This window comes from Oenanthe melanoleuca, chromosome 10 (genome assembly GCF_029582105.1).
Source record: "Oenanthe melanoleuca isolate GR-GAL-2019-014 chromosome 10, OMel1.0, whole genome shotgun sequence".
NCBI classification, from domain to species: Eukaryota; Metazoa; Chordata; class Aves; order Passeriformes; family Muscicapidae; genus Oenanthe; species Oenanthe melanoleuca.
In genome coordinates, this window is record NC_079344.1 from 718616 (window position 1) to 741092 (window position 22477).

The following is a 22477-nucleotide window of genomic DNA, read 5'->3' on the forward strand; positions in this document are numbered from 1 at the left end:
TACAGAACAGGGTTTGTGGGATCTTCTGGTGGTTCTGTCTAATGTGGGAAGGTCCCTGGGCTCCTGCTGGTTCCCAGGGACAGGACACTGGTGCTTTGCTGCCCCTCTGAGCTGGGAGCCTCTGCTCCTTCCAGCCCTTCCTGGAAAGGCTGAGCTCTTCCAGGCTGGCCTGGGGCAGGAATCCTTGGGCCCCACAGAGGCTGGGTGTGCTCATGGCTGTGGTTCCTCAGACAGGGCAGTACCCCCTGGAGAAGCTGAGGAGTTTGTGGAGCAGGAAATGAAATCTCTGCCAGGATGGACAGCTGGAGGCCAAGCCCCATGCCCAGGAAGGGAGGCTCTTGGAAATGGAGTCCCTGGCACAGCACGACCTGACAGAGCCTGGGCTGCTCCTGGAAAAGGTGCTTTTACATAAAAGAAAATGATTGAATGGGGAAGCTGTCATAAACTGTCTGGGGCCCTGCTGTTCTGGCTATTCCAGCTGTGCCATTCCAACATTCCAGCTGTGCCTCCTGCCCTGTGTGCTGTTGCCTTTTTCCTTCCTTTGCTCCCATGTCAGGCTGGTTTCCTGTGCTGGGGGTGTGGAGGGCTGGCTCCATCCTCGCCCTCCTTTCCTGCTGCCCTTTCCAGCCTGCCCAGCTCAGCAGTGCCTGTGCCAGATGTGATCCCAGCCCTCCTCCATCCCCAGGGCAGGTCCTGGACTCTGGGAGAGGAGAGGAGAGAGCAGAGCGATCCTGGTGGCACTGCCCAGCTCAGCCATGGCATCCACACAGGTGAGTGTCCCCATAACCATGTCCTGGTGTCCTGGCTGTGTCCTGCTTGTGTCCCCATAGCCATGTCCTGGTGTCCTGCTGTGTCCTGCATGTGTCCCCATAACCATGTCCCTGTGAGATGGCTGAGTCCTGTATGTGTCCCCATAACCATGTCCTGGTGTCCTGGCTGTGTCCTGCATGTGTCCCCATAGCCATGTCCCTGTGTCCTGGCTGTGTCCTGCATGTGTCCCCATAACCACATCCCTGTGTCCTGCATGTGTCCCTATATCCATGTCCCTGTGTCCTGGCTGTGTCCTGCTTGTGTCCCCATAACCATGTCCCTGTGTCCTGCATGTGTCCCCATAACCACATCCCTGTGTCCTGGCTGTGTCCCCATATCCATATCCCTGTGTCCTGGCTGTGTCAGTGCCTCAGGCTGCTCTGGGAGCTGTGCCCTGCCCAGGGGTGCCCACATCACACAGTGGCACTGTGTGTGACCATGGGGCTGGCTCAGGAGCTCAGCCCTGTGGGATGGAGCCCAGAGCTGCTGGGGGTTCTGGGGCTCCCTGCAAGAGACAAGGAGTTTATTGCAGGGGATAAGGAGCTAACAGGTGCTCTACTCCCTCCTGTTAATTATTAATGGGAATTAATGAGATGAAGGGTGGAGAGATGCAGGGAGCAGCACAGAGGATGCTCCCCTGTCCATCACCCCAAGGACCCGCTGGTGTCCCTGGGGGCACCAAGGCTGCAGCCCCACGGTGGGTCCTGCTGCCTGTGTGGCCTTCCTGGGTGTCAGGGAGCTGCACTCAGCTTCTCTGGAGTAAAGCAGCTTTCTGCAGCTGCCCTGGGCCGTGAGCAGGGCGTGCCAGGGGCTGCCAGGACCAGTGTGTCCCCTCGAGGGCCCTGCTGCTGGGGGCACCCTCAGCTTTCCATTCCCTGGTGTTCAGCAGCTGCTGGAGGGGCTGGCAGCCTGGGCAGTGGGTGGAGGGTGGGAGTCCCACGGGCTGCAGTCCCTGTGCTTGGCAGGAGCAGCAGGGCCAGCGAGCAGCTGTGGCTCAGCCGCTGCTCTCACCTGTAATTGGCAGCGAGGGGTTGCTAAACGCAGCAGGGGAGGCTGCTGGTTAATTAGTTTATTCTCTGGAGCAGCCTTTGAGGAGCAGGGGTGTCATTACCTCGTTAGGGCAGCGGATGGAGCTGGGCACACAAACCCTGCAGGCTGCGCTGCGCTCAGCAGCTGCGGCTCCGCGGTCCCTGCGCGCTGAACCTGCCGAAACTGCCCGGGACACACCCCGAGGAAACGGGGCAGGGCTTCTCCAGAGGGTGGGAGCTGCCTGGGACACCCTCCCGCTGCCACCATCGCTGCTTTTGTTCCTGGACTGGGTGGGGAGTGGAAACCCGGCGTCCCTTCCTGTATGGAACAACAGGGATTCGTTATCCAGGGAATCGCAGTGACGGAGCTCCCACCCCTCCCCAACTCTTCCGATCTCTATGGAAACGGGATCAGCATCATGCCCGCGGGTCCCAGGGGTTAGCAGGGAATCAGCTGTGCCCTGCCCGGCCTGAGAGGATGCTCCGTGCTCGATGGAGGGGCTGGCCCGGCCCTCCCCTCGCTCCCCGGCAGGGTCCGGGCCGTGCCCATCTCCCCCGTCCCGCCCGGCTCGCTCAGTGATGCCGGCAGCGAGGAGTGCGGGGCTGGCCGAGCTCCTCCTGCCGCTGGCATCCCCGCCGTGCTGCCAGCCCAGCCCAGCCCAGGGCAGGTATCGCCGCCACACCCGGCCCGTGCGGGGACCCGACACCCCGATCCTGAGCCGGCCGCAGGGGAGGTGACGCTCCGGGGAGGAGGAGGAGGAGGAGATTTGCGAGAATTACTGACCCGGGCCATCCTCGCGTGCTTCTCGCTCCGGCGGCTCAGCAATTAGCGCTCGGGAGCGGCCGGGGAGGAGCCCTTCTCGTGATCCTTTGTCTCTCCGAGCTTCCCAGCAGAAGCTGCTCCCGGGATTTGCTCTCCGGTGTCGCTGCCCCAGCTGAACCTGTGCGGCAGCTGCTGCCTCACCTGCCCGCAGGTCTGGGCAGAGAAAACGCTGCTCCCTCCACAAAGTCAACGTCACACGAGGCTCTGGTTTTATCCTGCAAACAGATGCAGACATACACAACAGTGAAATTTTTTTTTTTTTTCACCCTTGGAGAATTACTGATAGAAAAAAATTAATTTTGATTAACAATAGGTGTGTCGCCAAAAGGGATTTTTTTTTTTTTTTAATGAGGGAATTAACAGTTATGCCAGCATAATCCCAAAGCGGTGCCTCAGCAGTGCTTAGAGGAGATGGGATCAGTACTCCAGGAGCAGGGACACTGAGACAGACAAAGTGGTGTCTGGAATGTTCCCGTGGCTGGAGGGGTGGGATGAGAGCACTGCACCCATTGCCATGTTTCTACTTTTAACACCTTCAGGATCCTGTCTGTAACCTGCCCTAATTTTAGGCACTGGTGTCTGGCACTGAATTCCTGCAGGGAAGAATGAGTGCAGGTGTAAAATTAGCTGGATTATTTCTGGGCTGGCGGTTACCAGTGCTCCATCACAGAAATGTGTCTGTGCTGCTGCTCCCCAGCAGCCCTGGATCAGCTGCAACCAATCTTCTCATCCAGGTGGAAGTTCAGAGGGAAAGGACACCATTCCTGCATTTAGGAATTGATCTGAGTTAGGGGCAGCTAAACAGAGCAGCCTTTCAGTCCCAGTGCTTTGGTTGGGAAGCAGAGACTGAACAAGGATAAATGGTGCATTTCTAGGCTGTGCCACAGCTGGAGAAGAGATTATGTGAAATAACTAACATGGAAATGTTAATCAGCATTAGCTGTAGTCCAAATTCCACTAGAGGAATGCTAAACAAAGAGAAGGAAAAGGCTGGGATTAGGGTGGCTTGGCAACAGGCTGCCCTCCCCAGAGTTTGGGTCTGTGCTCCAGGATTTCAGCTGTTATTTAAAATATAAGTCATTTTCTTTCCCTCCTCAGTGCAAACACCAGAATGTCCAAGTGCAGAGCAGCAGGAACTGGCACATGGGGTGTGCAGCAGCCTGGAATGCTCTGCTGAGGACACAGCAAACAGCAAACCCCTGGCAGGCTGCTCCTGGCACTGCACTGCCAGGCTGGGCAGGTGAGGGGACTGAAGGACATGCCTTGGGGTTTTGGTTTTTCATGCCTGGACATGATCTCCTGAGCTTTCAGGTTTTTAACACTCAATGTTACCTTGTGTTTGGCTGTTCACTTCCTGGTTTCAGTGCTTTTCCCTGCTTGATTTGTCCTGGCTCTTTTTTACCAAGTTTTCAGAGTTCATATTTCTGAAGTAACTCAGGTTCCTCCTGTTCTTCTCCTAAGGCCAGGCTGGGAGAGCTGGGGGTGTTCAGTCTGGAGAAGACTTCAGGAAGATCTCAGAGTCTCTTCCAGTGCCTAAAGGGGCTCCAAGAGACCTGGAGAGGGACTGAGAACCAGGACTGGAGGTGCAGGACAAGGGGGAATGACTTCACACAGCTTTAAGGTCCCTGCCAACACAAACCAGTCTGGGATTCTGTGATCCTGTGCTCTCATTTGAGCTGGAAATGCAGCAGGACGTGGGGCTGTGGAGTCTGACACAGGGGAAAGCCCTAGGGCAGAGCTCACCCCAGTCCAGCAGGACTGGAACTGGTTGGGATTTGGCTGTGCCTCTTCCCCCTTGCACACTGCTGGAGGGCTGCCCTGCCCTGCAGGGGATGGAGAGGAGAGAAGCTGTGCCATACACACGCTGTGATCTCTGAAACAGCCGATTGCTCCAGAGGCTCCTGCAGCACAGACCCCTCTGGAATGCATCCCAGGCTGGATGTGAGGTGGGATGTGTGTGGAAGCTGCCCTGTGGCAGGACTGAGGTTATTTTCTCCATAGAGTTTGCAGATTGCTCACTGCACTAGAGAGACTGAGCAGCCAAGTGTGTTCAGACAACAGAATCTGAGAGTGATGGGCACTGACAGTGATTAGCAGGGCTGAGTCTCAGCAGCTGAAGGAGCCCTGAACTGAGGGCAGGAGTTGCCCAGTTCCAGGGCAGCACTCCCAGGTGGGATGCCCTGTGCTGGAGGAGCTGATGCTGGGACAGTGCCTGCACCCCAGAAGGGCTCAGCACAGCACTCCCAGCCAGGCTCCCAGGCTGTTTGGGTGCTCTGCCCACGGGGATTTTTCCCTTCCCTTGAAATGACAAGACTTTGAGAAAAGCCATCCTTGAATAGCTGGGGCAGCACAGATCTGCAGGGAGCCAGCTCAGGTTTCCCAGCTGCCCAACCCACCCAGCAGGTCCTTGGGGCAGCCTGGGGCTTTGTCCAGCGAGCCGTGGGGTGCCAGTGCAATCAGGCACAGTGTGCCTGCCCCTTCCCCAGCACTGCTCCGAGGGCTGGGGGAGCTCCACAGCGAGATCACTCCTGGCTTTGTGCACAGATTGCTGCCTAGCAGGAGCCCGAGCTCCTTTCCAGAATCAATCCCATTCCCAGGAAGTTCAGCCCCGTTTGCCATCGGCCAGCATCCAAGAGAGAGCAGTAGCAGCAGAGACAGGATTTGTTCTGCAGCAGTGCCACGAGCTCAGGGGTGCAGTAACTGCCAGCCTCAGCTCACCCTGCTCTCCTGGGCCACCCTGGGTGCTGTTTGTGCCCCAGCCTCCCTCTGCTCTGTCAGCCCAGGCTGCTTTGGCTGCTGCAGGCTCAGCTGCTCCCTCTGAGCAGGCAGAGCTCACACCCCGCTGGTTTCCCACTGCTCAGAGCAGATGGAGAGCAGGGAAGGCAGGGCCAAGATAATGGAGCTGGTTTGTGAGGAGCTGTGTGAGGTTCCTCTGGCTGCTGCTGGTTGGGATTACTGTGGGAGACACTGGGCTTGCTATTATTACACTGCAAATCCTGCATGCCTGGATGGTTGCTAACCTGGGGCCCTGCTTGCTTTGCTCCTCACCAACCTAAAAATGAATCCAGGATCTCTCTGGTGCTGACAGGAGCTCCAAGAACAGACAGGGGGTGAGGGAGCTGCTGAAGGTCACGAGGCTCCAGTTTCACTCTTGATCCATCTCAGCTTAACCAAGGCTCCGAGCTGCTGATGGTCCGAGCCCAGACATCACACACACACAAGGACAAGAAGCTCAGGCAGAGCTTTGCCTTTGCCACGGGCTCTGAAGCTTTGGGAAGGGCGCTGTGGTTGCCTGGCAGCTCTGGTGTGCAGTGCAGCCCATCCTGGCGATGGAGCAGGATGTGCTGAGGACAGCAGCTGTTTGAGATGCTTTTCCTGAGCTGGGCTGGCTCCCCACAGACACAGCATTGTCTCCCTGAAGACCTGTCTGCAGCTCTGCCAGTGCTCTGCTCTGATGGATTTGCACACCCTGTTGCCACAGAGTCCCGTTTTTCTCTCTCTTGCTGCAAATGAAACAGTTAAATGCAGCATGGTCACTCCTTGGCCAGACTGCTCTGGGCAGGAAGGCACTCAGCTCTGGTTAAATTCCTTTTGATCTTTACATTCCCTTGGATCCTTATCGCTTCTTATCCCTGCTGTTTGTCAGTCCTCCCATTTACCATAGTCCATGGTAAGATTTATCTCCAGGATCAAACCAGTCCAGGGGAGATCAGGGTTTCTCCTGCCACTGCTCTGTCCCCTGGTGCAGATCTGAGGTCCCTTTTGCCTCTGCTCCCCTGTTCCAGGAGCTGCATAATCCCATTGAAAGCCTGCTCGTGCTGGTAAACCAAGGCAGCAGCAAACCCCACTTCTGCTTGAGGTGAGCAGAACCAGAACCTATTGGCAACAACGTTCTGATGGGAATGTGAGATTTTGGTGTGCCCTTGCAGCCACTTCTGCTTCTAATTGCACTTCCCACCCTTGGTAGGAGCAGAGCACGTGTGACATTCAGTCTGTGTGGGACACTGCCTTGGCTTCACTTGGGAGCTCAGCTCCCTCACACTTGCTGGAACGTGCTGCTTAATTAACACCATTTATCACACAGATACTGTGAGTGCAGTGAGCACGGCTCTGCTGGCTGTCTCCCCGTGCCTCAGCACCATTCCACTTCTCTGAGAGTGGATTTGCTCTCTCTCAGCAGCTGGGGTGCTCAGCAAGGCTTGGAGCCCCAAGAAAAGATGCCTTCACCATACACCTTCCCCAGTGACATTCCAAAACTTTCTCCTGGCATCTGGAACAAGAATTTATTGCAGCCAAGAAAATTAAGTTCACCACTCCCCTGAAAGCACGTGTGAGTGAGGAAAAACCAAGGAGCTGTTTTCAGTCTTCATCCACAACCTGAACTTTAGCCTCTTTTGCTGCCAAAACAGATTCCCTTCCTGTGGGGCGTTTTCTGCTTTTGGGGTGTGTTGAATCCGCAGCACAGCGTGTTCTGTTGGCTCTCTCAGCAGAGGCAGCAGCCTGGTTTCTACACCCACTTCTGAGCTGATGTACAGCTTTGGAAGGCTGTCCCCAGCTGCTCCTGCTCCCAGAGCTGCAGCCCTGGCTGTGCTGCCAGGCTGGGGCTGGCCCGGCTCCGTGCGCTCCCTGTGCCCGCCGGGCGCTGCTCTGCAGCAGCCCTGAGCAGCCAGGGCCAGCAGCCAAGTTGGCACTGGAGCCTGGCACAGGTTTTGTTTTTGCCCAGCTCGGCCCCAGGCCAGGCAGGCTGGGAGCTCAGTGTGCAAACACTGCTGAGAGCAGGTTGGTGTGAGCGTGTTCCCTTCCTCCTCCCGTTCTGGGACAGGACCAGGGTGTAGTGATGTGGTGTCGGGCTCTTCAGCACACAGGATAGAGCAAACGGCCTCAGGTTCTGCCAGCAGAGCTTTAGGTTGGATGTTAAGAAAAAATTCTTCACTGAAAGGGTTATCAAGCTTTGGAAAAGGCTGTCCAGGGAAGTGGTGAATCATCATCAAAAACCACATGGATATGGCATTCAAGGACGAGGTTCAGAGCTGAGCATGGTGCTGTTGCATGGTGACAGCTGGACTTGATGAACTTAGGGGTCTTTTCCAGCCTTAACAATTCTGTAATTCCATGATTCTCCAGAGCCTGGACACCGGTTTGGTTTAGCTATGTGTTGTTAAACCTTCCCATTGCTTGTCTGTACATCCCTGGGGCTGTGTCCCCTCACCATCCAGCTGTGCAGGTTTGTGCACACCTGGGGAGACTGGGATTCTTCCTGTGCTCAGGAGCAAAGAGAGATAAAATTGTGTGTGTGTGTGCCTGGTGTGGGGATTCATTTATCTGAATGATTAAGGCAGCAAGTGATGCAGGAGGTGGCTGGGTAATTTAATGACCCAGGTGGAAATAGAAAGCCAAGAGCATGTTTCCCTTTAGTCGTGCTGGGGTTTGATTTTTATGTCCTGTTACAAATGGATTGATAAATGAACCCCCTGGAGGAGTGGAATATATTCACACTGATCTGCTTCTCTGTAGTATGCTGAGAAGCAGAGCTTGCTCAGGCTCTTTTTGGGGACAGATGTTGCCATGGCTGTGCAGAGGGGGCTGCCAGCCCTGTGTGGCTGCAGGAAGGTGTCACTGAGCACAGGAGGAGCCCCTGGAGCCACATCCCTGTGGATATGGGCCTCACCCACTCACACAGTCGGTACCACCTCATTTTGTGGAGAGTGTGACCACCCAGCTCTGTGCTTTCGTGACTGATTCAAAAGCTGTCTGAGCTCTGGCTGGGGTAAGAGATTGGCACAAATGCTCTTCCAATGGAGCAGAAACACAGGCTCTGGCACTGCAACTCTGGGAATCCCACCGTGCTGCAGCAGTTCCTTCCTCCTGCCTCGCTCTACAGTTTGTCTCCAATTAGTTGGTCTCGACTGCTACATGTGCAGGCCAACACTGCTTCTATTTCAGAGGGACTTGCCAGAGATTAATTAGATCCCAGGCCTGCAGAGGACCAGCCAGCACATTTCGTGTGCCATTAACTCGGCACTTATCAGGCAAACATTGTCGGGATAAATCTCCCCTTTGTTGTGCTGCTGTAAGCGAAGGTTGTCACGAAAATGAGCCATTTGAGCAGACACAGGGTGCTGGTTTGGGAGCTGCAGGAGCTGTTTGCTGAGCTCAGAGCCAGCCCTGATCAGGGGGGTGGCACTGAGTGTGTCAGCCCTGGTCAGAGGGGTGGCACTGAGTGTGTGTGTGTCAGTCCTGCTCAGGGGGATGGCAATAAGTGTGTCAGCCCTGCTCAGGGGGATGGCAATAACTGTGTGTCAGTGCTCCCTGCAGACACAGAACTGCTGAGGCACAGCATCCCCCGAGCCCTGAGTCAGGGCACAGAGATGTGCAGTGTCAGCCACTGCTCCAAGGAAACCTCTGCTTCGAAGGGTAAAATCACAGACAGAGAAACCACGGGGCTGGGGAGAGGAGGGGATGAATCTCCAGCAGGATTTCTGTCTGGAGAGCACCAAGTGACTTTGTCTGAGCAGCCTCAGGTTGTGCCCTGCTCGTGGTGCCCACGCACTGGGAGCACAAACCACAGCTTGTCCTGGCTCGTCTCACTTCCAGGAGAGCTGGGAGAATGTCTGGCCAGACAATGAGGGACAGGAGCCAAGAACCAGGAATGGAGCGATGGCAAGAGCAAAACAAAACCAGGGACCAGGAACAAAAAAGAGGCTTGGAGCAACCTGGTCTGTGGAAGCTGCCCCTGCCAGTGGCAGGGCTGGAACTGGATGGTTTAAGGTCCTTCCCAACCCAAAGCACTCCAGAATTTTATGATCCATAATCATCTAGAGGGGATGGGACGTGCAGAGGGGTGATGTAGTGGGAGCTACACGCCAAGAATCTCAACAGCAGCAGCCTGAATTAATTTGAGAAACAAAGTGAGAAGTCTGGAGAAAAAGCCTTTAGAAGCGTCCAGAATGAGGGAATAGTGCTGGCAGTGTGGTCAGGGAAGGGCCAGGCATGGAATCTGCCCGGACTGCACGGGAACAGCCTGGCTTGGCTGGGCACTGTGAGGTGAGCTTGGCTGCCACTCACACCCACGAGTCAGGCTCCAGCAATCCAACGTGAAACATCTTGTTCTGGTGCTGACACATGGGGCTGGGAGATGGTGTTCAGATAGGGAACTTCCTGCTTTGACAGCAGGGGAAAAATGGGAAGGCTCTGCTCCAGCTGAAGCTTTACCCTGCACAAGCCTGGGCCACGCTGCCCTGGGATGGATCCCAAGGCTGGATGGATCCTCTCAGCACAGCACCCCTGAGCTCCAGCAGAGCAGGGCACTGTGTGGCTGTGTGGGATTGTCAGGGAACAGAGCAGGAATTGGCCCAGCCCTTGGAACTGCTCCCCGCAGCTTCTCGGCACCGACTCCACAGCAAGGAGTTATTTTTAAGATTCTGCTTTCCCTCGTACTGGAATGAGTCAGAAGGAGCTTCCTTTGAACAGCACAGATTCGGTGGGAAAAGGGGAAAGTGCAGGAGAACGTGGCAATGTTTTTGTAAAGCTGAAACTTTTGGAGAACTTTTGCTGAGAGGTGTCCGGAGCTGCTCTGCTGCTGGAGCTCTGCTGGTGCCCTGGAACACGGCTCTTCAGGGAGAAAACACCACAAACTTCAAATGGCGTTTGGGGCACGAGCAGTGTGTCCCCAGAGAGCCCAAATCTGGGATTAATCCGTGCTGGGTGAGGGGTTGGTGCCCAGGGGAGGATTTCCATTCGCTGGGCGCCCCAGCCACCCTGCTGTGCACAAAATGAGTTCGAATTTAACAGCACCATTTTCTTCCTCTCTTTCTAAACAAGCCACCTATAGAGTAACCCAAGTGTTTGAACAGGCTTTGGCCAGATTGATTAAAAGGTGGTGACATTTACCTCCGGCCTTGCTTATATTAGAGATCCATTGATCAAACAGCCCTGATCCAGCTCTAATAAGCAAGGTCTTAAACCCAACCCACGGGCTGTCATTAAAAACGTCTCAAATAAATTTAAAAACCTTCTGTCATCACTGCAGTGTGACGGGGCTGTGAGAAAAACGGGGTGAGAAGGGGACAGTAAATGAGTTGGGATGAGCAAAACTGAACTCAAACTCGGACACGCTCGTGCCGAGGCTGGAGTTAATTGTTTAAAACGCTGCCTATGCCCAGCTCGGGCCTCTGCTGTGTGACCTCTTCTCTCCTTTGTGCACAGATGTCTTTAGTACAGGGACTATTTGCACGGCGGCCATTGGTTCGTGTCGCCCGCCGCAAATGGGACGGCTCCGAGCTTCCTGCTCAGACACCGAGAGGGACGGAGGCGGGTTCCCCAGCACCAAGTTCACCTGTCCCGGTGTTTTTCCCGGTCCTTTTCCCTGCTGTTATCGCTGTCCCTCAGCAGCCGCAGCCGCGCCCTCTCTATGGTGCCCTGAGGGGCCGCCGCGGGGCCAGAGCGCCGCCCCGCCCGCCGCGCGCCTGCCCCGCCGGCAGCGCGCCCCCTGGCGGCCGGGCGGCTCCGCGCCGCCAGCGCCCCTCCAACACGAGGAAGTCCCTCCCCCCAGCCCCGCCCCGCTCGCTGATTGGCCGCAGCTCCCGCGAGGGCGGGCGGCCATTGGCTGCGGTTGGGGGTGGGCGGGGCGGGACCGGCGCGTCCCGGCCGTGGCGGCGGCGGGAGCGCGACGGGGCCGGTGCGCGCCCCCCGCCCGCGGCCGCGCCATGAAGAGCCTCAAGTCCCGCCTGAAGAAACATGAAGCGGTGATCGGGGGCAGCGCGGTGGGTGCCGGGGCAGGAGCCCCCCGCGGGTTCCCGGGGTGGGGCAGAGCGCGGGGGTCCCGGAGTTTGGAGGGGCGGAGAACGGGGGTCCCGGAGTTTGGAGGGGCGGAGAACGGGGGTCCCGAAGCTTGGAGGGGCGGAGAACGGGGGTCCCGGAGCTTGGAGGGGCGGAGAACGGGGGTCCCGGAGTTTGGAGGGGCAGAGAACGGGGGTCCCGGAGTTTGGAGGGGCAGAGAACGGGGGTCCCGGAGTTTGGAGGGGCGGAGAACGGGGGTCCCGGAGTTTGGAGGGGCGGAGAACGAGGGTCCCGGAGCTTGGAGGGGCGGAGAACGGGGGTCCCGGAGTTTGGAAGGGCGGAGAACAGGGGTCCCAGAGTTTGGAAGGGCGGAGAACGGGGGTCCCGGAGTTTGGAGGGGCGGAGAACGGGGGTCCCGGAGTTTGGAGGGGCGGAGAACGGGGGTCCCGGAGCTTGGAGGGGCGGAGAACGGGGGTCCCGGAGTTTGGAGGGGCGGAGAACGGGGGTCCCGGAGTTTGGAGGGGCGGAGAACGAGAGTCCCGGAGTTTGGAGGGGCGGAGAACGGGGGTCCCGGAGTTTTCAGGGGCAGAGAACGGGGGTCCCGGAGTTTGGAGGGGCGGAGAACGAGGGTCCCCGCTCTCGGGGGCGCAGAGCTCGGGGTCCTGGCTCCAGGAAGGGCGGAGAACGGGGGTCCCGGTTTTAAGAGGGGCGGAACACGAGGGTCTCGATGTTTGGAGGAACAAAACACGGGGGTCCCGGCTCCTGGAAGGGCGGAGAACGGGGGTCCCGGCGTTTGGGGCGACAGAACACGGGGGTCCCGGTGTTCGGAGGGGCAGAGCTGGGGGTCCCGGCTCCCGGGGGGCAGGGCACGGAGGATCCCGGTTTCAGGAGGGACAGAACACTGGGTTCCCGGTTTTTGGAAGGGCGGAGAACGGGGGTCCCGGCTCCTGGAGACGCAGAGCTCGGGGGTCCCGGCCCCCGGAGCATCCCGGCTCCCCGAGGAGCGGGGGCAGCAGAGCCCGGCTGGGCGAGCGGGGCTGAGCCGGGGGCGAGCGCTCCCCGAGCCGCTCCGGCTGCCAGCAGCTCAGCTCTGCCTGCCTGCTGCTTCCTAATTACCGCAATAATTAACGCTCTTCCACCCCCAAGGGGCTCGGGAGCCGTGTGCGGGGCACGGGCAGCAGCGGGCTCTGCGCTGGGAATTAACGCGGCGAAAGCAGAGCGAGTCTAGGGAGGATTTGCTTAGGAAAGGGGCAGAAACGTTCAGACTGTGATTGCTGATCATCCCGTCTGGAATGCAGAGCCGGGGGAGGCAGAACCTCTGGAAATCACCTTTGTGATAGCGCAGTTGTCTTCTTGTCCGCCTCCCAACTTTAGGCTGGTTTTAGCTGCCTTTAACTGGCTTTCCTGGTCTTTATTTTATTTCATTCATCCCCGCGGATGACTTTTGTTGAGGGAGGGAGGAGGTCTTTGTAACTGGAGAAAGCCGCGTTTGGAAATTGCTTCGCTCGTTAAATCATCTTTAATTGTGCCTGTTCTGTAAATCCATCGCTGTTCCTCCGCTCTGTGGAATAGCGGGACAGGGAGGTGAATACGAGACACTGGTTTTATCAGCTGTCCTTGGAGATATTGGCTGTCCAAAATCCTTCTGCACGTTGGTTCTGAGGCTGTTAGCTGACAGTAGCAGCTCGTGGGGAGGAGCTGGAGCTGCTCTGAAGTGCTGACAGCACTCCCTGGCAGATGACAGATCCATCCCATCCCAGCATCCACGGAGCACTGCCGTGATTCATGGGGCTGCTATGAGCATTTGTCATGTGTGGGCTGGCACTGCTCTGTGTTCATTAGCTGCCCTGTACTTTAGAGCTGTTTGTTATTCTCTAATTAGCCCAGTAATTAAATGCAAACAAAGAGTGACAGCACCTGTGTTTGGGTTTGAATAGGCATGGAGATTTTTCACGTCCAGTAAACCTTCTCTTCAGAGGAGCTTTCAGCAGTTTAATACCTTTGAGAGCTGAGGTTAGTCTAAAATAATGTGAAGGGAAATTGCTTTCAGCAGGATCCTGTAAAAACAGCGATTTTTGTCCATAGTAAACTTATTTCCCCCGTTTATTACATAGCTTGGCTGTGTGATCACTGCACCATCCCATCAAATAGCAGCTTTTAATCTTCTCTGTGGGGGGACAGATCCATCCTCACAGGGGGATGAAGCCAGGTCTGTGCTCTCCTGCTGGAAAGAGGGAAGTGGGTGGGAGCCCTGCCAGCAGCAGCTTCAGACATCCTGCCTGAAAGGAGTGGACAAGAGCTGCCTGTTTGAGAAACCCCATCCCTCTCTCCTCTCCCCACCCAGTGCTATTTCCTGCGGGGTGGAGGGAAACCTAATCCAGCCTGCTTTTGGAAGGTTTCCTCCAGGTGGAGGTAGTAGTTACATGTTGGGAATGGCTTTATTACTGATTTGTCACGGAGGGAAGCCACAAAAAGCAGCAGAAAGTAAAAACCCTGTCAGTTATTACCAATTCCATCATTATCCAGTGCCTGAAAGTGGAATTATCTGGTTTTGCCAACTCCAGCCGGCTGGTGGTGCTTGGAAAATCATCTGAGCAGCCTGTTCAGTGCTCTGCATAGTGAGACAAATGCCTGTCATTAGCATGAAAAAGGAAAGTTGGATGTGGGGCAGGAAGGTCAGGGCAGGTGCCTCATTCACCAGCATTTACAGGAAAAATCTTAATTAATGTATCCAGTCCCACCGGGACTGCAGCAGCTCCTGAGATTCCAGATCACCCTGACACCCTAAATGTGGGTTTGGGACCTGGACTGTGATCAGGGAATGTGTTCTCCCAGCAAGCTAGAAATTGTGTCTGTACCAGTGAGGTTCTCACAGGCTGGACCCTCTAGAGCAGCTGGTTGGGGAAGGGTTGGTTTGTTCTGCAGAGTTGTCTCTGGCTCAGACCTGTGCAAAAATGAACTTTCAGTGGTGAGCTCTGGCTTATTGCTGCACCTCTGGGGAAACAGCTGGGGGGAGGTTCTGCTCAGTCTCAGGTGTGTTCTCTCCTCAGGTGGCCTTTTAACCTTGCTGTCCCTTGGGGAGAGGGGAATTTAGGGAGGGGCACCTGGAGTTACTGGGAAATTCAGAGTTCTCTGCTTTGAGCAGAGCTGGAGCTGCATCCCAAAGTGTGGGATCCTCATGGTTCAGGGACCAGCAGGGGACGGGCAGACCCAAATCCATGTGGAAACTCCTACCTATCCTTTCTCCTCTGGGAAAAGTGGTGCTGAGGTTTTGTTTAATTAAGAGAAACCAAACCTGGTGTATCATTAGCAGAAACCATTGTGCAAGGAACAAAGGGACACCTGAGCACTTGCCCTGGTGTGATGAGCTGTGGTTATTAATAATGAATATCTGAACAAGCTCTGCAGTTAGTGGCAGCTGAGCTTGTCCAGGGTTGTGCCAATGCTTCTTTCCCTGTGGATGCTGCCCAGCTCTGTTAAGTGGTGAGTTTTCCTCTGGGGAAGGAGTGGAGCTGTGTGGGGTGACCCAGGACACCATCAAACATCTGTTTCTGCCCTGTCAGCAGCAGAGACAGCAGCCACCACCTCCTCCTCTGGGCTCCCCATTTTGTTATGAAGCTGCTTGAATCTGCTCATAACTCACCAGCAGCACCTTCTTGTTGGATGGATGTTAACAGTGGTTTGTACCCCCAGTGTGCTGTCAGAAACACACGAATAACTGAAGTGAAAAATAGGTGTTTGGCAGCCCAGTTTTAACCCTTGAAAGGTTCATGGTCGTTTGCAGAAGGAGCTGGTGCTGCTGGGGCTCACAGGAGTTTGCACACCAAGGCTTTGGTGGCATTGTGTCCTGTGCAAGGACACAGAGCAGTTTGTCAGCCAGGCTGATCCCAGTGCCCTGACCCAGCAGCAGAATTTTTCCAGCCTTGCTGCTGCTGGCTGGAGCAGTTCTGTCCCCTCCCCTGAGGTGACTTTGCTGTGGCATCCTCAGCACTGTAATATTCCAGTGGCTTTCCTGGGGCTGTTCCTTGGAGCAGGTTTGGTTCCAGGAAGCTTTATTCAGGCTCGTGCTAATGTGTTTGTTCTTGGGAAAAAATCTCTTTGTGATTCATTTGCATTTAGTTAACTGGAATTAGAGGTTGTTTGTGTGATGTTTGGGGTGAAGCTGCAGGAACACAAGGGGCAATTTGTGGTGCAGCCTGTTTACAGGTGCATTGTAATTTTCAGGCTCCACAGAAAGGAGCATTAATGCTTTATCACTGTGGAATGTAGCAATTAAAAATATTTAAAAGAGTGGAGGTTCAGTGTGGGCCTGGGAGTTCAATATTCTGGGTTGATTTGCAGACATAATTACACAGATAAGCTCTTTGCATATCTGTTTGGAGCTCATGTGACCTTTTCTGTAGAAGCAACTTATGGAGTACTCTGTCAGTATTTAAATATTAATATTAGCAAGCACATGCTTGGACATCTGAGGCTGTTTTCACCACTGGTGAGGTGACCATGGCTGGGATTTATTTCTCCTTTCCCTGTGTTCTGCATGCAGCAGCCACATCAGGTTTCATCACCCCTGGTATTTCCTGATGCTTTTACTAAATGGAAGTGCAGAAATCAATGGGGCCTTGCCTGAGAGCTCAGCAGTTCCAGCTAATGCTGTGCCTGAAGTGCTGGGCAGGCAGCTGGACTCTGACCCTGCTGCTGCTCCTGCCTGGTTAAAGGGGAAATATTTCTGCTGGGCACCTGTGGCTGCAGCAGGGGCTGGGCTTGCAGGGCTCCCCTTTATCCAGAAGGGTGTGAGGTTCTTTGTGTGGGAGAGTCTGTCTCCAGCTACCCTGGAATGTCCTCAGCAGAGTTGGGAAATGCCAGTTCTTTGTGCCCTGAGTGCCCCAGGTACCTGAAATGTCCTTAGCAGAGTTTGGAAGTGCCCATGTTACCTGAAATCTCTTTAGCAGAGTTTGGAAATGGCAATTCTTCGTGCCCTGAGTGCCCCAAGTACCTGAAATGTCCTTAGCAGAGTTTGGAAGTGCCCCAGTTACCTGAAATCTCTTTAGCAGAGTTTGGAAATGCCAGTTCTTTGTGCCCTGAGTGCCCCAGGTACCTGAAATCTCTTTAGCAGAGTTTGGAAATGCCAGTTCTTTGTGCCCTGAGTGCCCCAGGTACCTGAAATGTCCTCAGCAGAATTTGGAAATGCCAGTTCTTTGTGCCCTGAGTGCCCCAGGTACCTGAAATGTCCTCAGCAGAATTTGGAAATGCCAGTTCTTTGTGCCCTGAGTGCCCCAGCAGCTCTGATCACTTTTACTGTTGCCCAATTCAGTCTGAGGCTGTTTTATCTGGAAAGTGCTCTGGAGTTGTGTGTTGGCCATGAGACATGGGAAAGTTGTTTCAGAACAAAACTGGGACTGTTTTTAGTCCTTGGAGGCAGCTCTGCCTCCTGCAGGGGCTGTAGCAGAATCCTTTGACACTTCCAGCGTGGCCTCTGAGCTCCTGGGGTGGATTTTTGTCTGGGAGAGAGAAACTGGCACTGCTGGGAGGGATCTCACTCCTTGCAGAGGGAAATGTTGATTTTTTGAGAGGATTTTTTGACATGCAACAGAGCTACAAGTCGATTTGAATTGTTTCTTGATTCTTAATAAATTTATCTTGTGCTGATTTGGGAGGAAAATGCCTTTAGATCAGGCTAAAATCAGGAATGTTCATGAGGGATTTAGTTGCTTGCTCCAGGCAGGACACTCTTACCTGCATTCATGCCAGGCTGCAGTTAATTTAAATTCACATTTAAGCACAGCACAGCTGCTCAGGTGAGATTTTGACAGGAGTGTTTTCACCACACCAGAGCTGGCCTAAGGGAACTGGTTTTGATCCCAGTTTGGGCTGAGCCTTGCCCACTTTGTGGCCCTCAGTGGCTTTTTTATTCTGAGGGGTTTTTGGTGAGTGACACAAAGTGCTGCCTGGAACAAGAGCCCTGTGTTCAGGCTGTGCCTGGGTTTCCCTTGCACAGACCAAACCCCACATCCCATTCCTGCACTCCAGAGCATTTACCTGTGGAGACAGTCAGTCCTGGGAAGGAAAATGTGCTGGTGAAATATAAAATGCCATTTGTGCTCACCCCAGTGGGGTTTAACCCAGTATCACCAGGTTTTTTTCAGCCAAATTCTTCAGGAGAGGTGAGTTCAGTGAAATGCCCCTGCACTGCAGGGGGAGCTGCACCTGGGGAACATGTTTAAAAACCAGTTTTTTAACTTATTTACCATTCTGTCCGTGCAGCTTTAAAGCAATTCAGAGTACTTCAGAAGCATTTGTCACTTTGTGCCCCTGACAGGGCAGGGTGTGTCTGCTTTGATGACAAATGCACTCTGCCCTCTGGAGAAAGAGCAGGGGCTCTAAGTGTGGGGCTGCTGGATGTGCCAGCCTGGCCCTGCCTCTGGAAGGGCTGGTTTGGGTTGAATTTTGGGGGGAATTCTGCTGGTGAGGGGTGAGGCCCTGGCACCAAGGCCAGCTTGGATGGGGTTTGGGACAGTGGGGGGTGGCCCTGCCTTGGCAGGGGTGGCCCTGGGTGGGATTTAAATCCCTTCCAGCCTCTCCTGGGGTGCTGTGGAAGGCACTGGGAGTGTGTGAGCTGAGCTGAGCTGTGCTGGCAGTGTCACCAGAGCTGTCTGCTCTCCTGTGTGCTCATGTCCCCTGCTGATGGCATCACAGGGGCTGTGCTGGGGATGGCTCAGCCTGGCTGCAGTGCCAGGAGCTGGGCTCGCTTTCACAGCCTGGTCCCAGCTCCCTGTGGGGGCTCAGAGCTGCTGGGATTCACAGCTGGTGTTTCTGAGCTGGGTTAGGTGAGCTCAGAGCTCATCCAGAGCCAGCCCTGCCACGGCAGGGACACCTTCCACCATCCCAGGGTGATCCAAACCCAATCCAGCCTGGCCTGGGCACTGCCAGGGATCACCCGGCACCTGTGCCAGGCCTGCCCACCCCAGAAGGGAAGAATTTCCTCCAAAGCAGCCCAAAGCTCCTCTCCCTCAGTGAGAGGCACTGCCCCTGTCCTGTCACTCCATGCTCTGAAGTTGTACAGTTTCTTAGCAGCAGGTGTTGGATGCTCAGAGCTGCACTTGAGGAGTGACTGGGGATCGATTCTTGTCACTCACTGGGAGCCAGCAGGGCTCTTGGAGCAGGAGGTTTTGTTCTGTCTGTCTGCTGGGAATGTCTGTGTGTCCTGTCTGCACTGCTGGCTCGTGATGTTTCTGGTCTTAATTTTGGAGATAAAGTCTGAATGGGGCTGTGCACTTTGTTTACTCTGAAGAGCATGTGGAAGTCTGAGCTGTCTGCATTCAGCTGCCTTGGGGAAGCTTTGATCTGTGGGGTTGTAGCTGGGCTGTGTTTCCTGGAGCTGGGCAGGGCTGGGGGATGTGGCAATCCTAAATCTGGTGGCTGAATCAGGAGGACCTGCAGCTCAGGGGGAATGTCTGCAGGCAGATGGGGACAAGGAAAACCTTTGGGATGGATATTCTGGAGGAGACTGCACCCCTGCAAGCCCCAGCCTTACCTGCATTTCCCACCAAACTGAATTTGGTGAAGTGGGGCTTTTCTGTTGCTGCCACTTGGGAGGTGGATTTATTCCCCCCCACAAAAATATCCATTTTTACCTTGAGGAGACAGACTTGGCTGTGGTCAGAAGACAACACAGCCACTGCACTTTTTTGGAGTGGCTTTGTCACATGGATGCTAATTGCAGAGAGATCTTGGAACATTCTCTGGGGAATGTTGGTGCTGTGGGGCAAGGGCTGGTGCTCACAGGGGATGGGGGATAGGTCACAACTTACTGGGAATGAGAGAGTTTGCCCAAATCTGAGCGAGTGATTTTAGAATTCTCTGCTGAGAGCCATTTATTAGGTTATTTGCAGCCTCTACTGTGTGTCCTCCAGGGTGTGTAAGTGGTTTTCCTGGCCCAGGACCAGGTTTCTCTCCTGCAGACACAACAGTGCATTGCTTGTCTTGTTGACCTACTCCTCTAAATATGGCACTGGGGAGATCTCCATTTAAATTTAAACTCGTGAAAGGGGATTCTCCATCTCCCTCTTGTTAATCATTGTGCTGTCTATTTAATGTTTTCACAGCCTCTGTGACTCCTCTCCTTTCACATGTTGGGAGACAGACTGGCAGCAGCAGTAAGCTGAAACCAGCTTTTATTCAGGAAGGGTTTCAGTGCTGTAAAAGGAGAATTTTTTTACAGCAGAGGCATGTGTGTTTTCTAATTTAAAATGGGTTACATTTCTGTCAAAATAGGATCACACATTCCATCTGCTGCACAGTCTGAAGTCTGAGCCTGAGTCTGGTTATGGGGGAAAAAATTCCTGCAGTATTTCAGTGCTGGGCTGTTATTGGGGTATTTATTTCAGTGCTGGGCTGTTATTGGGGTATTTATTTCAGTGCTGGGCTGCTATTGGGGTATTTATTTCAGTGCTGGGGTGCTATTGGGGTATTTATTTCAGTGCTGGGGTGCTATTGGGGTATTTCAGTGCTGGGCTGTTCTTAGTGTCCCTCCCTCCCTCGTGTGGCTGCAGGGTGAAAACGAGGAGTGTGTTTATTTTAAAAAAGAGCCTTTGCCTGTCTGCAGGGGACATGCCTGTCCCCTGAGTTCACTCTGCACCCTGACTCAGGGCTGGGGCACGCCAGGAATGTATTAATAGCAATGGCTTTCAATCAACCACTGCCTTATCAGAAAATAGATGGGCTGGTGAGCCTGCCCAGGGATTGTTTACCAGCTGCCAGCTCCAGGCAGCATTTCCCTGCAGCACAGGAGTGTGGCTGGAGTGATGCAGGGTGAAGATGATGCTGAGGATGGGGAGCAGAGCCTGGGGGAGCCGAGCTGAGTGAAGGATGGAGAGGGAGGTGCAGAGCTGATCCTCACCCTGAGCTGGGCTGATGTGACAGGAGCCCCAGCTGTGAGCTCAGCATGATTTGTTGGTTCTCCTGTGCAGCCAGAGACTCTGTAGGTATCTCACTTGTAGCTGGGGTTTTGTGTGCTGGCAGGGATTTACAGCTGTGGGGATGTGAACAGCTTGGGTTGTGTGAGTGTGCTGTGGTACTTGTGTTGAATTCATGTGTGTTGTGTCTCCTTAGCAGCTCCTCCTGCCAGGAATTCGCCCTAAATGTGAAATGTGTTTGTTAAATATTTAATTATTTAATCATGGAACGGTTTGGGTTGGAAGGGATCTTAAAGCTCATCCCGTCCCATCCCACCCCTGCCATGGCAGGGACACTTCCCACTGCCCCAGGCTGCTCCAAACCCAGTGTCCAGCACTGCCAGGGATCCAGGGGCAGCCACAGCAGCTCTGGGCACCCCCAGGCAGGAATTCCTTCCCAAAATTCCAGCCAGCCCTGCCCTCTGGCACTGGGAGCCATTCCCTGTGTCCTGTGCCTCCAGCCCCTTTTAAACTTAGTGCACCACAGGCTGTGGGTAAGAGTTATGAACTGCTACAAAGGGGGAAAATATGGAGGTGATGGATTTATTTGGTTTTGTTTGTTGGATTTTTTTTTTAAAGTAATGCTTCTGTTAATGAGAAATTTTATGAAATGGGAGTGAGGACTGGCTGGGGAGGGTTTGGGAGGATTTCCTGTACATTTGGGTGGGTTTTGCTGGCAGGTATCAGCTGCAGAGGTACAGCCCAGCAATCCTCAGGTGAGTTTGGGGAGCACAGAGCTTGATGCTGTGAGTGTGCAGTCCCTGAGTGTTTGACATGAAAATCTGAGCCTGGCATGAGGAGGTGGCACTGCCCAAGCTGGGCAGGGACATGGCACTGCTGATGCCACCTTGCAGTGACTTCCCGGGCCAGGCTGCCTTGGCTTCCAGGCTGATGGATGTGTTAATTGATGGATGAGTCAGTGCTGCACCTCAGCTGGGGAGCTCTGCTGCTAATTTCATTAGTGCTCTATTTTTATTACTCCTGTCACTCCTGGCAGGGTGAGCTGCTGCTAAGCCTTCTTGATTAGTGTAATCTTGTTTCTTGTGGGAAAGCAGAGCAAAGATAATCACCCAGAGTCGTTAGGGCTGGAAGGGCCCTCTGGAGATCCTCCAGCCTGGCGCCACCTGGAGCAGGTGACACAGAGTGTCCAGGTGGGTTTGGGATGTGTCCAGAGGGGGACCCCAGCCCCTCCCTGGGCAGCTCTGCCCCTCTGTGCAAAGTTCTTCCTCATGCTGAGGTGGAAATTCTTGTATTTTAGTTCCTGGCCGTTCTTTGTTGTGCTGGGTACCGCTGAGCAGGGTGGGATCATCCCCTGAGCCCTTGGAGATATTTGCCTGGATTGATGGGGGCCCCTCTGCCTGACCACGGGTGCAGCTCCCTGGTAAAACCACTGCAGATGCAGGTGGTGGCAGTGGATTCCTGGGGTTGATCTTTTTTTGTGTACCCTCTTTTACTTAAACAAACCCTGGGCTGGGGTTACCTGGCTCCATGTCCTTTGTGTTTTGAAGAATTCCTGACCCATGGTGAGAAGTAACTCCATGCACCCACAGGCTGCTTGTGTCTCACCCTTGCCAATAAATTCCTTTGAGTTAGATTTGAATGTTATCCTCCTATTTAGAGTTATAACACTCCCAATTATTTAGAGTGTAATACTGCTTTGGAAGCCTTGTTCTCTGTTACAAGCTCCTTGAATATCAAGCCATCAGTGTCCAGCTTGGATGTGAGGTTTCTGCCCCAGAGCAGTTTCCTGTAGAGCCCTGAGCCATTCACAGGGAAGAGAACAAGCTCTGCATTTTGGGGTGGGATGCTTGGCCTGGGGCCTGAAATTCTGAGTTTGAAGTAAACAAGAGAGGAGTGGGGGGTGAGACTGTCTGGGGCTGGATGGGTGGTGGTCTATTTATAACTGACTTGGGATTCCTCTGCAGGAATTCAAAACTATCAACTTAGAATATTTCCTTCTTCTGCAGCTCAGTGGATGTTCTTGCCTTGAATATCACACTTAGCTGATGTATGACCCACTTGGCACAGCCAAGCCACGACCTGGGGTGTGTTTGTAGTGGGAATATGTAACCTGAACAAACTGAAAC

General features: G+C 54.4%; 2 protein-coding genes across 4 annotated transcripts in view; one reads left to right on the forward strand and one right to left on the reverse strand.

Annotated features, from left to right (window-relative positions):
* Positions 1–1636: 1636 nt before the first annotated feature.
* LOC130257484 (uncharacterized) lies at positions 1637–11368 on the reverse strand. Its single transcript, XM_056500033.1, has 4 exons — positions 11309–11368; positions 10997–11226; positions 2623–2876; positions 1637–2157 (listed from the first exon to the last, which is right to left on the reverse strand). Exons 1-4 carry the CDS (start codon positions 11366–11368, stop codon positions 1880–1882), a joined length of 822 nt encoding a protein of 273 aa, XP_056356008.1. The 3' UTR covers positions 1637–1879.
* The window catches only part of UACA (uveal autoantigen with coiled-coil domains and ankyrin repeats), a 28828-nt gene continuing 17634 nt past the window's right edge, over positions 11284–22477 (forward strand). The window contains exon 1 of one of the 3 annotated variants that reach the window (XM_056500119.1): positions 11284–11423. In XM_056500119.1, coding sequence (XP_056356094.1) covers positions 11367–11423 — 57 coding nt within the window. In that variant the 5' untranslated portion in view covers positions 11284–11366. Of the gene's footprint in view, positions 11424–19317; positions 20417–22477 lie in introns of those variants that run through there. The other 2 variants (XM_056500120.1, XM_056500122.1) reach the window with 2 other exon arrangements.

What these genes read in the sequence shown, in the direction of transcription:
- LOC130257484 (XM_056500033.1), bottom strand. Translation starts at nt 11,368, where the DNA reads ATGGCGCGGCCGCGGGCGGGGGGCGCGCACCGGCCCCGTCGCGCTCCC. An exon ending in GCGCTCCCGCCGCCGCCACG is followed by an intron (nt 11,227 to 11,308) that starts GCCGGGACGCGC and finishes GCGGCCAATCAG; the next exon opens with CGAGCGGGGCGGGGCTGGGG. An exon ending in CGGGAAAAACACCGGGACAG is followed by an intron (nt 2,877 to 10,996) that starts GTGAACTTGGTG and finishes ATCTGTTTGCAG; the next exon opens with GATAAAACCAGAGCCTCGTG.